The following is an 18128-nucleotide window of genomic DNA, read 5'->3' as shown; positions in this document are numbered from 1 at the left end:
AGAAAGTATTGTGCCAGGAGTGTTCCGGACCCATCCATGGTCAGCCGCAATTAGGCTGTTCGCCTGAAGCTCGCTCAGATAAAAGTTAACATTTAGTGTTCGTCCTTTGAGTACACCATCATCAAGGAGAATACTTCAGGATCTTGGTGGATAGTTCTCATGGTTGGAATGAAGATACTTAAGGCTTTCCATTACCTTTTCAAACAGTGTAATTCACAGTTATCGAAGCCTGTGCAATATTTGTGAAAAATGTTGCGTACTTGTTATTTGCAAGTGGGAAATTACTACTGGTAATTATTTAGCTGTATTTACTATCCGTTGATTTTGCATAACTCCTCGTGGTTGGTATGCATCATCACTGCGTTATCGAGAATGGCATAATTGTGGATACAGTCGTCGCACTCCATCTCGTGTTGAGTACATACCAGTCTGGTATATGACTACAACTCCTGTGTTCATGTTGATCAATAAAAGCTCGATGGCTGGCTACACCAAGAAAGCGATGAAGCGCTCGCCTCGCATCATGATGTTGATCAGTTCGTAGGAGTCATAGAGTTTGATTCTACCGTCTGGGTCTGAGTCAACAGGGTGAGTGAGTGTACTACGCCGCTTTCAAATAGTGCGCAATTCTTAGTAATCGTCTCTTTGTTTCCAAGGTAGCTAGTCATTTTTGTCTAATCATCGGTCACATTTTGATAATCATACTTGCTCTAATAGGACATTGCTTTACAGCTCTCCGGAACACATTAAAATTCCTGAGCATTCGAAGAGATTGCGGATCAGAAAAAGTACAAGAAACCTGATTTGAGATTGTGATGTTTACAACACTGAGTCACATCAACAACAGACTTTTGTCGATAAACGGAAATTGGACTAAAACTCTTTGGGTGGAACAGGACAAATCAACCACAACAACAACTAGTCTACCTTCGAGTTGACGAAAAGGAAGAAGAAAGATACTGCATTGTGACCTAAAGGCTCTGTGCTTGGGCTTTGAGCGCAAGTGAAGGGTTGGACACTTCTTCCACCTACTGTTGGACAAGAAGAAGGCGACAACAAATCTATTTTTCAAGAGGTTCAAAAACCTTTCACGAGGATTTGAGTTGGGACGACAGACAGGACCCTTCTTCTCAGCACAATTACCAGACAGTGACATTGCTTCATATATGTGGAGAATCTTGACTTCTTGACATCTTTGTCAGAGAGGAGATTACCGAGTGCCGATAATTGGATGAAATTGGACAAAAAAAGACTGGACAAAAACGTTCTGCAAACTTTTATGAATCAACAAGAAGATGTCTTTCTCTGATTGTGATCTACTGTCGGATGACATGTCCCCTGAGCATTACGAACCTCACCCTCTTCTCTCTTACCTTTCAGTTGTCGACTCCATTCTGAAAGGTATAGATGTTGGAATAACACCTAGGAGAAGATCCTGCAACAATAAAGACTCACAAAGTGGGGTAAGTTATACAAACCGTACTATAGATATCAGGGGACTTGCCCAGGTGAAACTGGCTTCAAACTGCTGGATTGTTGAAGACAGTGTTGACAAATATTTCCTTGTGTTGAATATCATGGAAAAGAGAGTCTTACCTTCGACCACACCAGGCCAGATTGTACTCTGGTGTGTGTGTAAATGGGTGCTCATCATGTAAACATCCCTTACGATATGTTTAGTTAATATGTTCGAATATTAGGATTGCATGGCTCTAAATCTTCTACACCAGGCCTCAACCTTGACTCTCATAAGAGTTTCACAAAGATATTTTCTCATCATATGTATACAATTGATAAGATACTCAGTAAACTTTTTGTTTCATCTTGAAACTTTTCCAAGTATGTAACTCCTTCTCAGACAACATGTTGTTTCTTTGCTCTTATCATATGATCCAGCATTCCTGTGTATTACACTTACCATGTAAACTGTTAAACAGCTAGACCTAAATCATCTCTGCCAAGAGGTTTGAGGCAGAATTCGATGAAAAATTTCGCATGCTAAGAATTTATTGATTGCTATTTCCTGGAAGAAACATTGGGGAAATTTATGAAGGATGTGTAGCCTTGAATTTTGTGTAAACTACTGATAAGGCTAGGTCTGGACCAATAGGCAGATCTCCCTGTAGCATCTGGTATCATGTGAGGCCCTTAAACTGATTGGGCAGAAGTTTTACTTTGTTTAACGGCAAACATCCAGTATAGCTTTGTTCGCATATGTTGTATCGATCAGGGCTAAAGTATTCTTCAACTTGTTGTTGTTGCCTGAGGGACACAGTGAAGATGGATGATACAGATGTGCCTAGGATGACCACCTGCTCCGAGAATCCTGGGATTTATCAACGTCTGCAGGCCGTTCTCTTCAGCAAGCTGCCAACCACACTGGCCATCACTTTAGCTTGATTGGGTTGAAACGAGAGGCACCTCCAGTCCAGGTCCGTCCATACGTCCGCTAGAGAGAAAAGGAATGGGCAACAACTCACTCTTCCACAGCAGAGTCACACTGGCCGCCAATCCTCTGGTTTTCTTACAGTTTACCACCACGTACTGTTGTACTTTGTTGACTTTATATCGAATATCAGCGTAATATTTGTCATTTTCAGTCAATATTTGTCATAAACAGTTGTAGGATATTTGTAAATATGATCAGGTGGTGATTGTGGCCTTCGATAGTATGATGTTGTCACCCAGAATAGATTGATGCGGATGCGCTGTGATATGATTGAAATACAGGGAGCATGTCATTGAATTGGAAAATATCTTTTGTTTACATTGCCATAACAAATTTGTCATGATTCACAATGTTTTCATGTGAATTATATGGAACGAAATGAAACCTTATTTTGATCTGCTATTTCAAAAGCTCGAGAGCTATATTTCTTCTTCCTGCTTATGATTGCTTGTTGGCAGTGCATTTATCATTTCCCATTGCATTGTAGTTAGCCTACCTCTCCAAGTTATTGATATCACCAATTTATTCATGTGTGGCATTCAACATGTAAAAATGTTATATGCGTGTCAATATAATGGGGTGTTTCTCGGAAGTCTGTTCATCCATCATTCAGTGTTACCGCTGACCCCTTCAAGCCAGGAGGTTGCCTCATAGAGTATAATACTTCATTGAAGGACAATGTAGGTTGCAAGATGTTTGAGCTATTAGGCCTACTGACATGATATGGCCTTCTTTAATATTACTCCAGTTTCACTGATCTAAGATCGGCTCTGAATGTAGGCTTTCGCAGTCGTCGAAGAAGCTGAAGTTGATGGTTTGGGCCTTTCATATGACAGAAGTACAGATGCCTTGGTAGCAGTAATTCTCAAGAAAACTTTCCCTCATTGAGGAGACTCATAGAATATAGGCTACAGCATCGGACACCAAATGAAAACAACTTTGCATCTGTCTTATGTTGTCAGCCTTTTGAAGCGCAATCCAGACTCCCTTATGGGATCTCTGATTCCCCTATCAAAGCTGTCAATGAAGATCATTTCACTTTGTTGCAAGCAATGTGATCAGATATACACCCTCCCCCGTGCTGCTAGCATGACAGATCATCAGTTTGTGCATTGCTTTGCTCGAGTTCTGCAGGGCCGTTCAGTCTCCCTCTTGGGGCTGTGAAGATGATTTCCATCTTAACACCCTCCCCTTGATGCCAGCATGACAGATCCTCGGTTCACGCATTGCTTTGCCTCTTGGGATGGAGAACTGCTTGAAGATTATCTCCATTTCTTACTGGCAATATGAGCTGGTCGTGCTGGATGGTGATTGCCTTTGATAGCACTCCATCATTTAATGACATTCCTATGTGTCACGGGGCTGATTGATCATCTAGCAGAGACTTAAAGATGAGGCGCATCAAGGGAGATTGCACGAATGATACTCTCAAAGCTAATGTAGCGACATTTTCACAACATACCCAAATCTGTTCTGGGATGACGCAGGTGTAATCAGGGGGAGGCTGGCCTCCTTAGCCCTAGTCAGCAACCGGCTAAGATAGAAAAATCACAGGTAGGCTTGGATCATCAGCCTTCCACCCCCTTCCGTGTCACCCTCCTGTGTATTTTGGAACAAGCAGTTACTGAATTCACTCATCATCCTCATGGCCTTGATTGCCTGTTCTCTCAGTCTACCATCAATCTTGAGGATAGAGAAAGGAATGAAGGCCATTTGATGAATTAACAATTATTAAAAAGAAAAGTCTAATATTTTGATCTCTTCTATGAAAAATGTCCATGTTGTCAATCATTTTCGTGTCACTTAAGACGTGAGGCTGGTGAAGGGATCTATCTTTACTTAATTGATAGCGCCTCGATGCACGCCATGCCCCCCCCCCCTCCAGCGACGGGGTTGCCTTTGAAGGGTAATGAGTCAGACTGCAACAGCGTGCTGTTTTGGGTGTGGCTGCACGCTTGATACATTTCAGTAGTTATGATAAGGCAGTATTTTGTTAGTGGTTCCCAAAGGAATTTGTTGATCTTTCCCAACATCTCCCCCCTCATTCCCCTCGTCGATGACATGATGATTTATTCCTTTTGTCTTCTCTGGGCCATAAACCAAACAGTTTGCTTGTTTGTAGCCTTGATAGTAACCGAGTAACCCAGTGGCCCAGCAGCCTAATAATTATGGTATCATAATTATGAGGAATTGCCTATTTAATGTCAAATGATCAAAACAGGAATTAAATCATCAGAAAAGATGGGTTGTGATTCACATATGACAAACCCCAAGACAAGACCTTACCATTGTGCTAAGATTATACAAACGAGAAAGGCGAAGTTTAAGCCTACTTTATCAACAGAGTATGTAACCTATGCGGAAGTTCTTCGGAAGTTCTTGGTGTAAAAGCTCTTTATTTTGTATTGGCTAAATGAATGACAAGCAACTCTTCCTTCCTCTGCCAGTCAGAAAATTGGCTAAAATCTGACTAAAATCAAGGTTTTTAGCTCAGCTGACAAGCTGAGCTATTCATATGAGTAAATGGTAGAATGAATGTCCGTCTGTCTGTCTGTCTGTCTGTCTGTCTGTCCGTTAAACAGGCACGTTTCAAAACTATGGCGGATAGGCGATAGATTTTCCCTATAAGCCATTTAGACCCTTCAGGACTCCTGAATAGACCAAGTGTGGGTCCGGCAGGATTAACAGTTTGGCCACCAGGGGGCAAAAAGCCTAAATCACAAAACAATTTTTTGGCGCTTTATTCAAGCAGATAGAAGCTTGAAATAAAGTTGAAAAGGACCGCATGCATGTAGGTCTTGAAACTACTAAGAGTAGTTTTGATTGATACTACCAGTTGGCGTTACTGAGCCAAAATCTGTGTTGACCTAGTTTAAGCTTGATTTGAATTTCCCGCTCTTGTATGACTCTGAAGGTTGTGGGTTCCAATCCCACTTCGGATCAATTTTTTTTTTTTAATTTTTACTTTTTTCACTTGTAAATACATTTTCTTTACTTTTTTGAATAATTTGGTGGGCGGCCATCTTGGTTTTTTTTTTCTATTTTAAAGCCTTTGCTGTATCCAGAGTGACATGAATTTTATGGTTGGTGTACAATAAGTCTCCTTTACATGATATCACATGGGCTTTCTATTTGACCTACTTTTCAAGGTCAGCCTGGCTCAGGCACTTAGATTTGACTAATAAGTGGCATATTTGTCACCATTTAAAAGTCTTTTTACTTTGGTATGTTTGCCTGATATATTGACAAAACTGAGGTTGAAAGAGATCTATCGGGTACTTTCCATGTTCATATATTTCAGCTGAGCGCCAGGCCCTTGGGCCTCTTGTTTTTAATCCTTGGGCGACATTTACCCTGCCCTCCTGCCTCTCCCGAGCTAAGGCCTTGTTTTGAAAATCCTATTCTCTGATGTAAACGAAGCAGTTGAGAGAGCAGTATGGTGTGAATTGTGTAGGCCTACTTGCCTCATGTAAACTACAACAGGTGTCTTCATTCTTTAGGATCAGGTGATACTCCTAGGCCCCTCAGCCAGACCGGTGATGCTTACTGCATTCCAGGGCATAAAACTCACATTGAACTCAATGAAGTCATGCGATATGAATTGCGATCTGGTGCATTATGGTTGCTTGCACATCCTTTGAGCCTGGAAAAATTGATTTAGAATGTTCAATATTTTATCCGACTTTTCTTTATCGTCATCATAATAACATTTATCTCTGTACATGGTGATATTTTCAAACTTTTTCCTTCAGCTCTTTATAGATCTTTTCATTAAATTTTCATCTCGTAATTGGCTTATTTTTCAACACCATTTTTCAAGCAACAGACGCATGATCTCAACGGGGAATAAATCTGCTTCTAAACTTTTGTGGATCGGGTAACTTTAAAAGTACATTCATCGCATCAGTGAGACCATCTTGCCGCCTGAACGCCAGGTGAAGACAGATTTCCAACTCATTAAAGGTGAACAGCAGGTATTCCGAGGAACATTCCATCTTGGAATACCGTGCCTTTAGGATAGTGCCAAGATTGTTGTGACTGGCAGGTTCTGCTATACAGAGGTCAAGGTCATTCATATATCCCTCTGGTTAGTAAACACATCCCATCCGACAAGTAGTGGTATTGGTTTGTGGTGTTCCCGTGTTCTTTAATGTGATTTCTGAGAAGCCTATCTGGGGAAGGTGAAGGTCGTTTGTCGTTTATTGATCCTGTCTGCATATGGAATTGCGGCCATCTGTTTCAAGATTGTAAAGCGGTTCCAGGTCCGTCAGGAGGGCTTCAAGCATGAGTGAAGTGTTTCAATGATGTATTGGTATGAAGATGCCAGCAAATCATAAGTAAGTGAATTTCTCGTTGCCGTTTTTGAACGATTTTTACTTTCATTAGGTTTGACAATAAATCTTGCTGTGTTTGAGATGAGGCCTCCTTGAAAATGAACTTTAGTATGTATAAGTTATGGAATTTCAAGGTTTTTGTCATAATGCCAATGTTATTGTCAATATGTTGATTTTCATTCTCATTCATATTTGTTGCATTTTGAATATGTCGATGTATGAAATATGGTATTCTGTTATAAAAATTCTATGTCCACCATCTCCTCTCCATGCTGTCTCATTCCTTCCACCCCCTATTACCCTAGCCACTCATGGGCAATGCTCATTGCTGAGGCTGTGAATAAATCCAGAGAAGTGAACCCATCAGAATGTACCCTGATTACAATTGTGTCATTTCTGCAAGGAAATGCAATAATGGAGGGCCATGGATCCCTTTGGCGTTCTGACACAAAAGTACACTCAAATATATCATTTTACATCGATAATTGAGTCGACATCGTAAACTACAAATCAGACACATCTTTGTGTTCACCGTAGTAATTGGTTGGATACGCCCTGACGTCTGCTTGCAAGCAAGGCTCCAATGATTCATGTTTCACAGGACAATTTCAATTGCAGTGAGCAGGGAGCAACATGGCTAGAGGGGGAATAAGGCTGAATCATAGCGCTGGTTTACCCTAGAATGTGCAAATTTGCAGCACACACTATGAATCATATAAAAAAAACGGGTGAGAGGGCGTGAAGCAGAAAACCTATACAACATTCGAGTGGAAATTGGTTTATCATCAATATTGTTGGGTGGGGTGGCGGTTGGGGAGATATGGCCATCACTAGTTGCTACCAGTTTTGACGGGATGGCCTTTTATGTAGTGTCATGAGCAAATGATGAAAAATCCCTAGGTGGTTTGACGTCCATTTTGATCAATTTGGCTTCCTGCATGTGAGAAGCAGAATGACACTTTCAGTATGTTCACTAAATGATCAGTTTTACTGAAGTAGCATATCGGCATCATGAAATTCTGTAGGGGTAAAACCCTGGAGTGACATTTGCCAAAAGGTCAACTATATCTTTCTCACCAGCAAAAAAGGTAGAGAAGTTGTTGTTGTTCATACCCAATGGATACAAGAAAATAAGCACGATTTTACCAATATCTGTCTCTGATTTCATCAGCCTCCACTGACCGAGATTGACATTTGCCATTCGGCATATGTTATCACAATATCAGGGTGTCAGGGCTGATAAGGTATGATGTAAATCATGTTAGAATGGACACATGTGGGTCTGGTCACTTAAGGATAGATAGGTTATACCACTGGTCATATTTGTCCGCCCTATTTCAAACCTGATATGGACACGTCTTTTTTCCCATTTTTGGGTAAATAAGTGCTTGGATGTGGCAATTTTCCTAAATTTGTTCTCGACATGAGATTGTAATATCAGGACTATAAATAACAAAATGGCCTGACATATAAATTATCGTAAAGGTAAAAAATGGTTGAAAAGCAATTATGTTGCACAGTGTTGCAATATGGTAGACTTGAATGTTATTTTGAGAGCGGATGAGCAAATTGTATATATACTTGGCAATAGTACTGGTGGGCAAAGTCCTAGTTTGTTTGCTTCTGTGACTTAAAGTACATCAAGCCACGGCCCGGCTACTCATATCAAAGTTTCATTGAAATCAGTTCATTATTTTTGGTGGTGATAGACCAGTTTTGACCATTTTGACCTTTGTTCCTTGACATTTGGTCATTTTTGGTTGAGTTATGTTATCTTTTTATCGATCCGGGCCTTTAGTTGTGAGACTGGTACCTGGTGTTAAGGTGTACTCGACTTGTTTGTGTCAGATCAATAAAGCCTAAGGCTATTTGTATTGGATCACATCAAATATTCCCCTATGTAAATTTGTCTGAATGCTTGGACAGGTTTATTAAACGACCTTGACCTTGCTCTGATTTCCATCTGTTTGATATTGAAGAACGTAAGACTAGGTATATTATTTATCTAATACTGTCTGACTTGTATAGTAGCTGTTATCTTGTACACCATAAATCAGACTTCTTAAATCTGACATAAACAGCAGGTTGTCCCGTAAAATGTCCTGAAAAGATAGTCGTCCTGAAAAGATAGTCGATAGTTTGGCTTGCCAGATTTTGTATGAGGGTGGGGTCTTTGCATGTCCATATTGCTTGATCCCAGTGTAGGCTACGCTTTGAAGGATGAGACATACGTGATTATAATCCATCGCCATGATGACAGCGATTGGCGCCGGGTGATGTAAACTGTCACCATCTTAGTCACTGTCTGCACTCTGAGGTCACCACTCTTCACAAACCAAATATGGAGTCACTAGCGCCGGGAGGCTGGCAGTATTCTGCTGGAAGGGGCATGGGGGGGGGGGGGGTGACGCGTCACTGACCGGATTGCAGCATGTGTGGAATAAGGGCGGACAGTTTGTTCCCATTTTCAAGTCAGAAGACTTGGTGATGTGACCAAGGGCATGCAGGCAGCACAATTATTTCTGATTATAACCTACAAGGAAGGTGCTCCTCTTCAGAGTTCAGTGTAACCTAGAATTGCATTATCACAGTGGGCAACTTAACCAAACTATTACACATTGACACCTTGTCTCTCGCGGCCCCCTCCCCTTCAGACATGCAAACTTTCAATACATCTCTCCCACATAGTGATATAAAAGTATTCTGGGGTGTTGTTCTCTGTTGCTAAATTGAACATGCCTTAATGTTGCATTTCTGTTAGCGCTGATCTAGGATATTTCTAAATTTTCATTAAAAGCTGCTCAATAACTCGAGGGAATCATACTTATGAAAGAGATCCAGCTCTCATATCATTTGCACTGAGTATGTGTGCACTTATGTTCAGACGATTGTACATAGTCAAGAGCTTTTCAACCCCAGGCACTGTTTAGGGCCAGGCCGAATATCTAAAATCTATGTTTCTCATCAACATGTCTGCCTTTTGATTTTGTTATGTTATCTTGCGCAGGGACACCTATAAAGGTGAAAAGGCCAGTGTCGTGTAAAACGAAATTGAAAAAATGCAGTGCTCCAGTGCGTTTGTCAAAAGTGTTTGATTATTTACTAATAGTGAGTGGTTTTCAAAGCTTTCAAAACGTGTTCTTAAAAACCAATCAATTTATGGATTCTTTGTAGTTGAAAACTGGGTTGACACGCACAATGAGAGAGGCATATCATTTTATGGATCTTCCATTTCAACAAGAATAATGACAGTCTCGCCATAGCATAATGATTGCTTTTGTATGCCGCTTATTAAGCCTATAGATTTACATAGTAAGGCCACATATCTTATATTTCTTGTTTAACAGGAATGTGTCACTAAAAGCTATGGCCAGGTGGTCGAGATAGAAATAAAGTGGGACAATTGAAAACAATGGTGTCCTTACCAAGCACTTTGAAAAAGAAACAACAGTGTCGTTGAAAATCTCTGATATGTATTTCATACAATCACTGAACTGTCATTTGAGCATTGTGAAGTTGATTTGTATCATAAATATACATTTAAATGCATAAAATTACTTCGCAGAATTCAATTTTATTCTTTTGTGATTACATAGTGCTTTTTGAAGTCCCATAATCCTGTTACTATAAAAATTTAAAAACACGTTGTCTAGTGTTTGAAATGGGGTCATGAAATAACCGCCAGGTATTCTCATGCTGCCAATAGATTGTTCTTTTATATCGAATGTACTATTTAATCCTTTGCTTATGATCGTACATGTAAATCCTACTTCATTGTGATCATTCAATGGAACTTGTTCAGTGGCATAATCATAAGGTATTACTTTCAAACTTGGGTCATTTATGACATGTGACAGTCACAGGGGATCTGGTTTTGTTGGCGCTGTTTTGATAAACATGAACCAATTCCATGATCCGTCATTGTAAACCTTTTCACCTTCTCAATGAGCCTGGTCTCGTGGCTTGATATAGACAGTATTAGTACTATCAAACCTGGGTCATTTATGTCATGTGAGGATGAAAATAATGGAAGCTTTGTGGATGCTAATTTGATATGTTAAACCTTTAGATGATATATATTATTAGCTCAGCTGACTAAGTCAGCCGAGCTTGTCAAATAAGTTGTTCAGTGGCGTCCGTCTGTCCATCCATCCATCCATCCATCCATCCATCCATCCATCCATCCATCCATCCGTCCGTTAAACCCATGGTGCACATTTTGTAACCGTAAGACCTAGAGACTTCAATTTTGCATTTCTGGATACTTCTGGTCAAACTCTACTTTCAAAACAAAATTTGTCGCCATTCGACCTACTTCCTGCGAGCGAGAGTGCATGAAGGAAACTGGCCTATATCGGCCTAGGAGCAGCAGAATTAGTCGAAATATGCTCTAGTATTAAGATAAAATTCTTGAAAATCTATTTTATTGAGAAAAAGTTCAAAATTTTAACAGGAGAGGGCGCTACCTGCCTTTTAATTATTTCTGCCGATTCAAATTCCCGCCCGATGACGTCAGCCATCAATGAAGTCTCCTATTTGCCAGTTCTCAAAACATGGCAGCTACACAACAAAAGCAGTAGCTCCAGGAATAAATCACTGTTCACTTCAGCTTCGTAATCGATTGTACCCCCACTTTATTGTGTTTTGTGTGGTGTTCCTATTCAATCAACGATGTAAGGCCTTATTATGTTTGTTTTAATTGAGAAGGTGCATTATAAGCGGCGTACGAAATACCGAAGCGGAGACAAAATGGCGGCATGTTGTTTACGCTATGTGCAATAATCTTGGAGCTCAATGACACTCAAGTACCCAATTTTCTGCTTAAAAAGTAGTCTGGTAGGCGATATTATCACTAGTTCGTTTCAGTGGTAGTCATAAGGTCTTTAGGGACTAAATTCAGAAATTAGTTCTTGAATATTTGGCGACATTTCTGTGAAAACGATATCGGAAGTGCATGCTCTGTTCGCGATGACATCGCCGATGTATTTTGAAGTGGAGAATTCCCACAGTTTGTGCAGTGAATCGGCATGATTCTGTTCGCCTATTATGTTTTAGTTCTACGATTCTTTCAAGAGTAAAAAGTAGACATTCTAAGCAATACAATAATGTCACTCCCATAAAAATTGATTGGAAATTGAGGGAGCTACGGCATTCTCTTCGGCAACTGGCAGCGCTGAAAAAATACATTGCAGACTGTACAATACCAAATGGCACATTTTAAAAAGCGCTCATTGGACAACGTAGGGAATCACCAGAAATGACGTCATCGCTGGTCTAAATAGAAAACTACGGTGGCGCAGTAGAGCACAAGAAAAGGTTTAGCATTAACTTCGTCATGCAAGCTTCAGCAACAAAACGATTTCTCATGAATGATTTATTTGATCATCATCAGCTTGTTTCCCCTGATAGATAAAAAATGATTTACAATTTCCATCAAAGTTTTCTATTTTGTGTATAGTCACATGTTATTTAACTGGCAAGGAGCCAAGCAGTTTTGAATATTCGCGGGAAAATACTTCGTACTTGTAAACGAGGCTATGACAATGAGTATCCTCATTCATGGCATAAACTTCATGTTTCGGTAAATATTTTCATACGATGATTTCACCCGAATTGTGGTCAGGATTGAGGAATGAACAGTGGCATAATTATGTCAACCAAAAACATTGGTACCGTAGTGAACGCAAAAGGATATCAAATACCATGGAGCATGCCATTTTCATGCATAATGAACTAAACACCGGGAAGATATTAATGATATTAACTCAGCTGAGCGCCAGGCCCTTGGGCCTCTTGTTACCCTTGATTCGTTGGTGCTTGTTACAAGGTACTAGTAATGCTATGCAATCATAGCCCAGTTACATTAACCCTTTGGTTGATATTCTGATATTTGATTATGTCACAGGCGCATGAAGATCAAGCACCAAGTAATTCAACAGCCACCCCAATTGTTATGGTGGCGTTTTATCCATTGATTGGGTGAGTGTTCGATTGATTGATTGGATGTTTGTGCGCCTGTGTTCTGGTTGCCATTGTTGCATGATTGAGATCAATAGTTTTTTACAACTGATCAAGCAATGCAGCAGCTATAACCAATACAGCCGCTTTGTGCCTGGCACTGAAACTTAATGCATTTCATTTGCATTTTACTATATGATTCAAAGCATGTCAACATTGATTCAAAATCGTACTAATTCTGCACCAAGTAGACTTGATAAAAGGTTCTGCCATACTAGCCCGTTAACACTTTCAGCGCCCAGCCATATTTAGCGTACTTCCCCCAGGGGCCAAGGTTACGCCCCTTTTTACCCTTTTTCAAAATTATGAAAACAATAGAAGGAATAAAGATAATTACATGAAATTTTCTGTGTTGGTTCTTCTTTGTTAGATCTCTTTACAATGCTAATTTGGAATGATAGTCAGCAAAGCACTTGATTTTGCACAATGGTACCCCACACATAGAACAGTAATATCTGGTGTCTTTCCGAATACCCACTTTTTGGCATACTCTCGGCTACATCTGCCCCCGTCATCAATCTTCGACCCGCCATTGCGCCTATTCGAATGCAGACAATCTTGGCTATAAATAGCACATTGGCTGAACATCATACTATCACTTCAAGCGCTGTATAGTTAAATTGTTTTCCCCTATACTGCGCTGCTAGTCGCCTCGAAGACAAAGCGGGAAATTTAAAAACGCGACGTAATATTACGTCGGATGGCTCAACCGTGTGAACTTGCAAGACGTAAAATTACGTCAGATGGCGCTGAAAGTGTTAAGGTGTTGGTTGTGAAGTTTGATGAGGCACAGTACATCATGTTGATAATCCCTTGCCCTGATTTTTGCCAGTTTCCTGTGTGTATCATAAAAGAGAAGTGAAATAGAGATGCTGACTGTTTGTGAGTTTTGTCATGTCCACTTCTTCTGTCTATGTTTACTTATCTGTCCTCATTCTGCCCATGTACCCGTGAGGACCCCTGAAGATCTTGACAAGCGAAGCCTGTCATCTCACCCCATTGTTCCACTGCCTGCTTTCTCAAGTACGGCTCTTACGGAACTACTTTCGTGGAGATCTGGCCGCAGGAATGTCAAGTACCATCCAAGGTCAAGGTCGTTTTTTCAAAGCATGTCGCGCTTCCCCATTTCCCGGTGAAATGATGATGTGCTTCCTCTTCACGTCGCCCAATTAGGGAAATGGATTGAAGAAACTGCCGATAATAGCGGGGCTGTTCATGTGACATATGTTAGGAGATAATTCTCCTGTCATGGTGACTGGAAAGGAATTGTCTAGCTTCTGGTTCAATAATGGTGTGGCAATCCTATCATTCAATTTTGTATTGCTTGTGTATCTACTTCTTTATTCTGAGTTGGTTATGAAATTCTCATCCCCATTGCTGTCATGAAGAATTCTTAAAAGGAATTAGACACAGTGTTTGATCTATATTTTAGATGAGTGGGGGTGTCCATTTCGCTGATGATATTCTATTGAGATCCCCTTACAGAAAACTTTGGCTTAAATGATCTCAAAAATCCCTTTGGTGTGTGTTAAACTGGCATGCAATTGCATGTACTGGCTGGTGTGTATCGATAGAGTTCCTTGGGAGTGACAGCCCTTTTGCAGGACGTCTTGGCTCATACTCTGATGCCCGGCTGGACTTCAGCATAGGGCACTTGTGGCCATCACATGATATCGCTACAATTAAGGCCCGAAACTGTTATATGATACCACTCACACAAACCGCCCATCTCACCAATCTATCTGATATATCAGGTACCCAAATCAAGTCAGATGTTAACCACTGAACGAGCCATCGCCATGGTAACGTGTATGTGATCATTAGAGCATAATGAGATGTCCGCCTGTAATCTGGTGATGTCGTGCTGTAAATCTTGCCCCATTTCCATATCAGATAATGATTGATGTTGGAATTTCCGGGGCGCAGATCATAGTAGTGTTCCATTCCTTGCGGAAGCACACTTAATTTATGGGAATTGAACAGGGTTTATGAGCGGGTCAATGTGACGTACCACTAGGGTTGAACTTACAAAACTCGGGTTATCAGGTTATATTTGAACATGATTTGATTTTGGCTGTGATCTCATCAAGGTCATGTCATACTTGTGTTATCAAGAGATTAGAGTCTAACATTTCAACATTACCAATCAATCAATCAATCAGTAATCTTTTTTGGCAGAGCTCCCTCCCTCTGTTTCACTCATTAACTGCCTTAAGATCTTCTATAACTATTGTGACGTGTCCTTTAGTGGTATCGGTTGCATCAGAAATATCTTTTTACCGCAATATGTCCTAGTCTCTATTACAGACAGTATTTAGCCTGTTAACAACAGGACTTAATCGGCAATATCGGTTCTTTGTTTGTGAAGATGCAGAAATCAGGCCCGAGTTGCACAACAATCTACTTCCTACGTCATCTCACTGCTGTCTCTCTGTCCGGTCAAACACAATGCCTCTGCACTTTCCTGATAGTGATTTACGAGCATCCTGCTTCTTGGAACCATTAACGCAGCTCACTGTATAATTGAGGTTCTGCAATTAATGATGTGTGATGCCTGAAGTAGTAAAATCACTGCTGTCTTACTGTGTAATTATTAATTCTGATGAAGTTCTGGGTACATTTCAGACGAGTAATTGACCCAACCCAACACTTGTCTTTGAAAGATGCAGATTTCACTTTATGTGTCTTTGGCTGCATTAGAAAAGCAACTTCTGCTTCTACTTTCATGATCATCAAGCTAGTTGAATGCTTTGTAGGTTGTGGTCATTTGGCTTTATAGGGCTTTTGCAATTGTCCAGGTTGACAGATTTGGTCGTCTCGTGTTCAGCATATCTGCATGCCGTCACAAAATGTTCTCACAGGCCTCCGAACGGGATGGTTCCTAGAATCATGCTGTTCTTTTCCATAAATCCTGAAGTTCACATGATAGATAGAATGTGACCTTGCCCTGTGAACAAGGTAATACCTATCTGTGTTGATCGATCAAATTTGCTTTTTTATGTCAACATTGTAGGAATACTCTTGATATTCAATCCTTCGGCAGAAAAAAGGAAAAAATTTGTGTCAACACTCCTCAGATATGTTTTAATTCCAGTGCTGGTACCTTCACATGACGCTTGTTCTTCTTTGATGTCCAACTGCCCGGAGCAATTCCTTTATCTTGTGTAGCGTGAATGTACTGATAATCTGTTAAAAATGTGTTCCTCAATGTGGCATATTTCATATCACAAAGAATTTCTTTTATCGGGGATGGGTGTAAAAAACAGTCTATTGTTGGAATTTTCCTGTGGCTGTATTTGTATTCAAGCTCCAATGATCTGTGTATATTTTGTATTCTGCCGTTGGTAGGTTTTTCAAATACCATGAGGCGTTGATAGTCTATATTAGCACCAATTAACATATCAGTTGTTCAACTCAAGTACTTCTAAGTCGGCCATTATGATGACAATCCAGCCAGTCATCATTAAATGTTCGTGCCCCCCCCCCCCCCTCCCCAGGGGAAATGTACGATTTGTATAACGACAACTCCCATCGATAATTACGATTTCATATTATATATCCACAGTAATCACAGTGTGATTTTGTCTCATTTTGCCTCAATGGCATGCGTTGCCATGGTTATGTGCTTAAATGCTCGTAGGAACTGCCATACAGGTTCTCTTGGTAATTGTCTATCTGTGGATTTCTGACTAGCAGGTGTTTCTAACTGCGCAGTTCATGACAAGCTTTTAGTTCGGACCATCTGCGGGATCTGATAATCCAAAAATTGTTACTTGAGCCGTTCTCAAGGTGCACCTCCGATGCAAAAGAACTATTAAAGTTGGCGATAAAATTGTTCAGTGCTTCTGCTATGATACACTGGGAGCAAACTCAACCTTACCTTTGGTTTCTGGACCTTCTAATTTACTTGGTGGATGCATCTCAAATGCAGTTGTAACCTTTACCTACATTGTATGTCAGCAACTTGTTGTCAAAAGATTTATTCAAAGTACCAACATTGAAACTCTTACAAGTGTGTTGAATATCAGTGCATCTATCTATCTATTTTACAGCAACCATGTGCGGTGGGGAACTAAAGCTGGAGTTGAGGAAGTGGTCCCATTTGTGCCATAGGTGCATCTCAAGTACTGACCTTGACCTTTTAGATGTCCTTGAGATTTTCCATCATGTTCATAACTAAACTGTCCATTTTTGTTCACAAATATCTAACAGTGTATCTGTTATGATCATGAGCGTAACGTCCATAATAATGATATATAGCGGAAATGATTTTGAAGAAACGAGGGCCAATTTCTTAATGGAACGTGTAAATTTGAGTAAAATGACATAGCATTGCGGATGCCACACCTCGCGTAATGATCATATCAGGAAGATGGATCACATCACTCAGAGGCTAATTTAAAGCAAGGAATGAGCTCTGGTTTAATCAAACTGGTTGAAAAGAAAGATGCCCTTGTCATTATTAACATGTTTCACAAAATTTAGCTGTTGCAGTACTTAAACCGACTGATATAAGTTTGATTATTGCTTCATGTCTTCTCAATTTGTCTAAAACTTAACATTATGTTATTTTCATTCATCTCGTAGGTGGGGCTACATGCCAAGGTGAAATGTGTCATGTTCCATTTAGAGATATCATTTCCTTGCTAGTGGGTTAAAGGTCAAGGTCATTCATCTTCCGATATACGTTTCAGCACGCTTGGATGGCAATACTGCGTCTTGCGGAATTTATCACTCTGGGAAATGGGAATTAATCCAGTTTATCCATTGATTATCCTCCCAAACCAGCCAGAGGAGATTGTGAATGACTGTCTCCTAGACACTGTGCGTGCGGCTGGCTACGGTATCGACAGTCCCGCTGATGAAATACGGCAAACCAAATGGTGCTCTGCAATCAAAAGCATTGCGACTGGGCAAAGTACATTCTACTTGGTGAATTTATCAGCATGACGATCTTATGTTGTGTCTGTGTAACTGATATAGCAAATAATTCCATTTTTCCCAACTATCCATTTTGGTGATATTTACACGACACCAGACAAGGGCCCTAGGTGGGGTTTTATGCTAGACTTTCCCCTTAACCAGCAGACAGCGTAATAAGCCATGAACTATACTATTTATTCACTGTGTTTATTATTATCATTCTTGTCAAATGATAGTGCCGCAGGCGAATGTGCGAAATATCATCCCAAGGTTTACACTTGGCTTATCCTTTCACGGATATAAAAACAAGTTGTGGTGTAGTGGTTAAGAAAAAAAGCAATCTAAAGAGCAATGGAAGACGCAGTTGTCATGAATTTCATGAATGTTCTGATGCATTATTCACC

The 18128-nt window shown here is 40.3% G+C and overlaps 1 protein-coding gene across 4 annotated transcripts in view; it reads left to right on the top strand.

Moving 5' to 3' along the window:
* LOC135490037 (probable JmjC domain-containing histone demethylation protein 2C) overlaps positions 1–18128 on the top strand; it is a 96479-nt gene that overhangs the window by 38495 nt on the left and 39856 nt on the right. For all 4 annotated transcript variants that reach the window (XM_064775689.1, XM_064775687.1, XM_064775686.1 and 1 more), the window contains exon 6: positions 1381–1463. In XM_064775689.1, coding sequence (XP_064631759.1) covers positions 1381–1463 — 83 coding nt within the window. The remainder of the gene's footprint in view (positions 1–1380; positions 1464–18128) is intronic.

The sequence above is a fragment of the Lineus longissimus genome, chromosome 6, assembly GCF_910592395.1.
Source record: "Lineus longissimus chromosome 6, tnLinLong1.2, whole genome shotgun sequence".
Lineage (NCBI taxonomy): Eukaryota > Metazoa > Nemertea > Pilidiophora > Heteronemertea > Lineidae > Lineus > Lineus longissimus.
The sequence above is the reverse complement of the archived record's forward strand: the minus strand, read 5'-3'. Positions and strand labels throughout refer to the sequence as shown.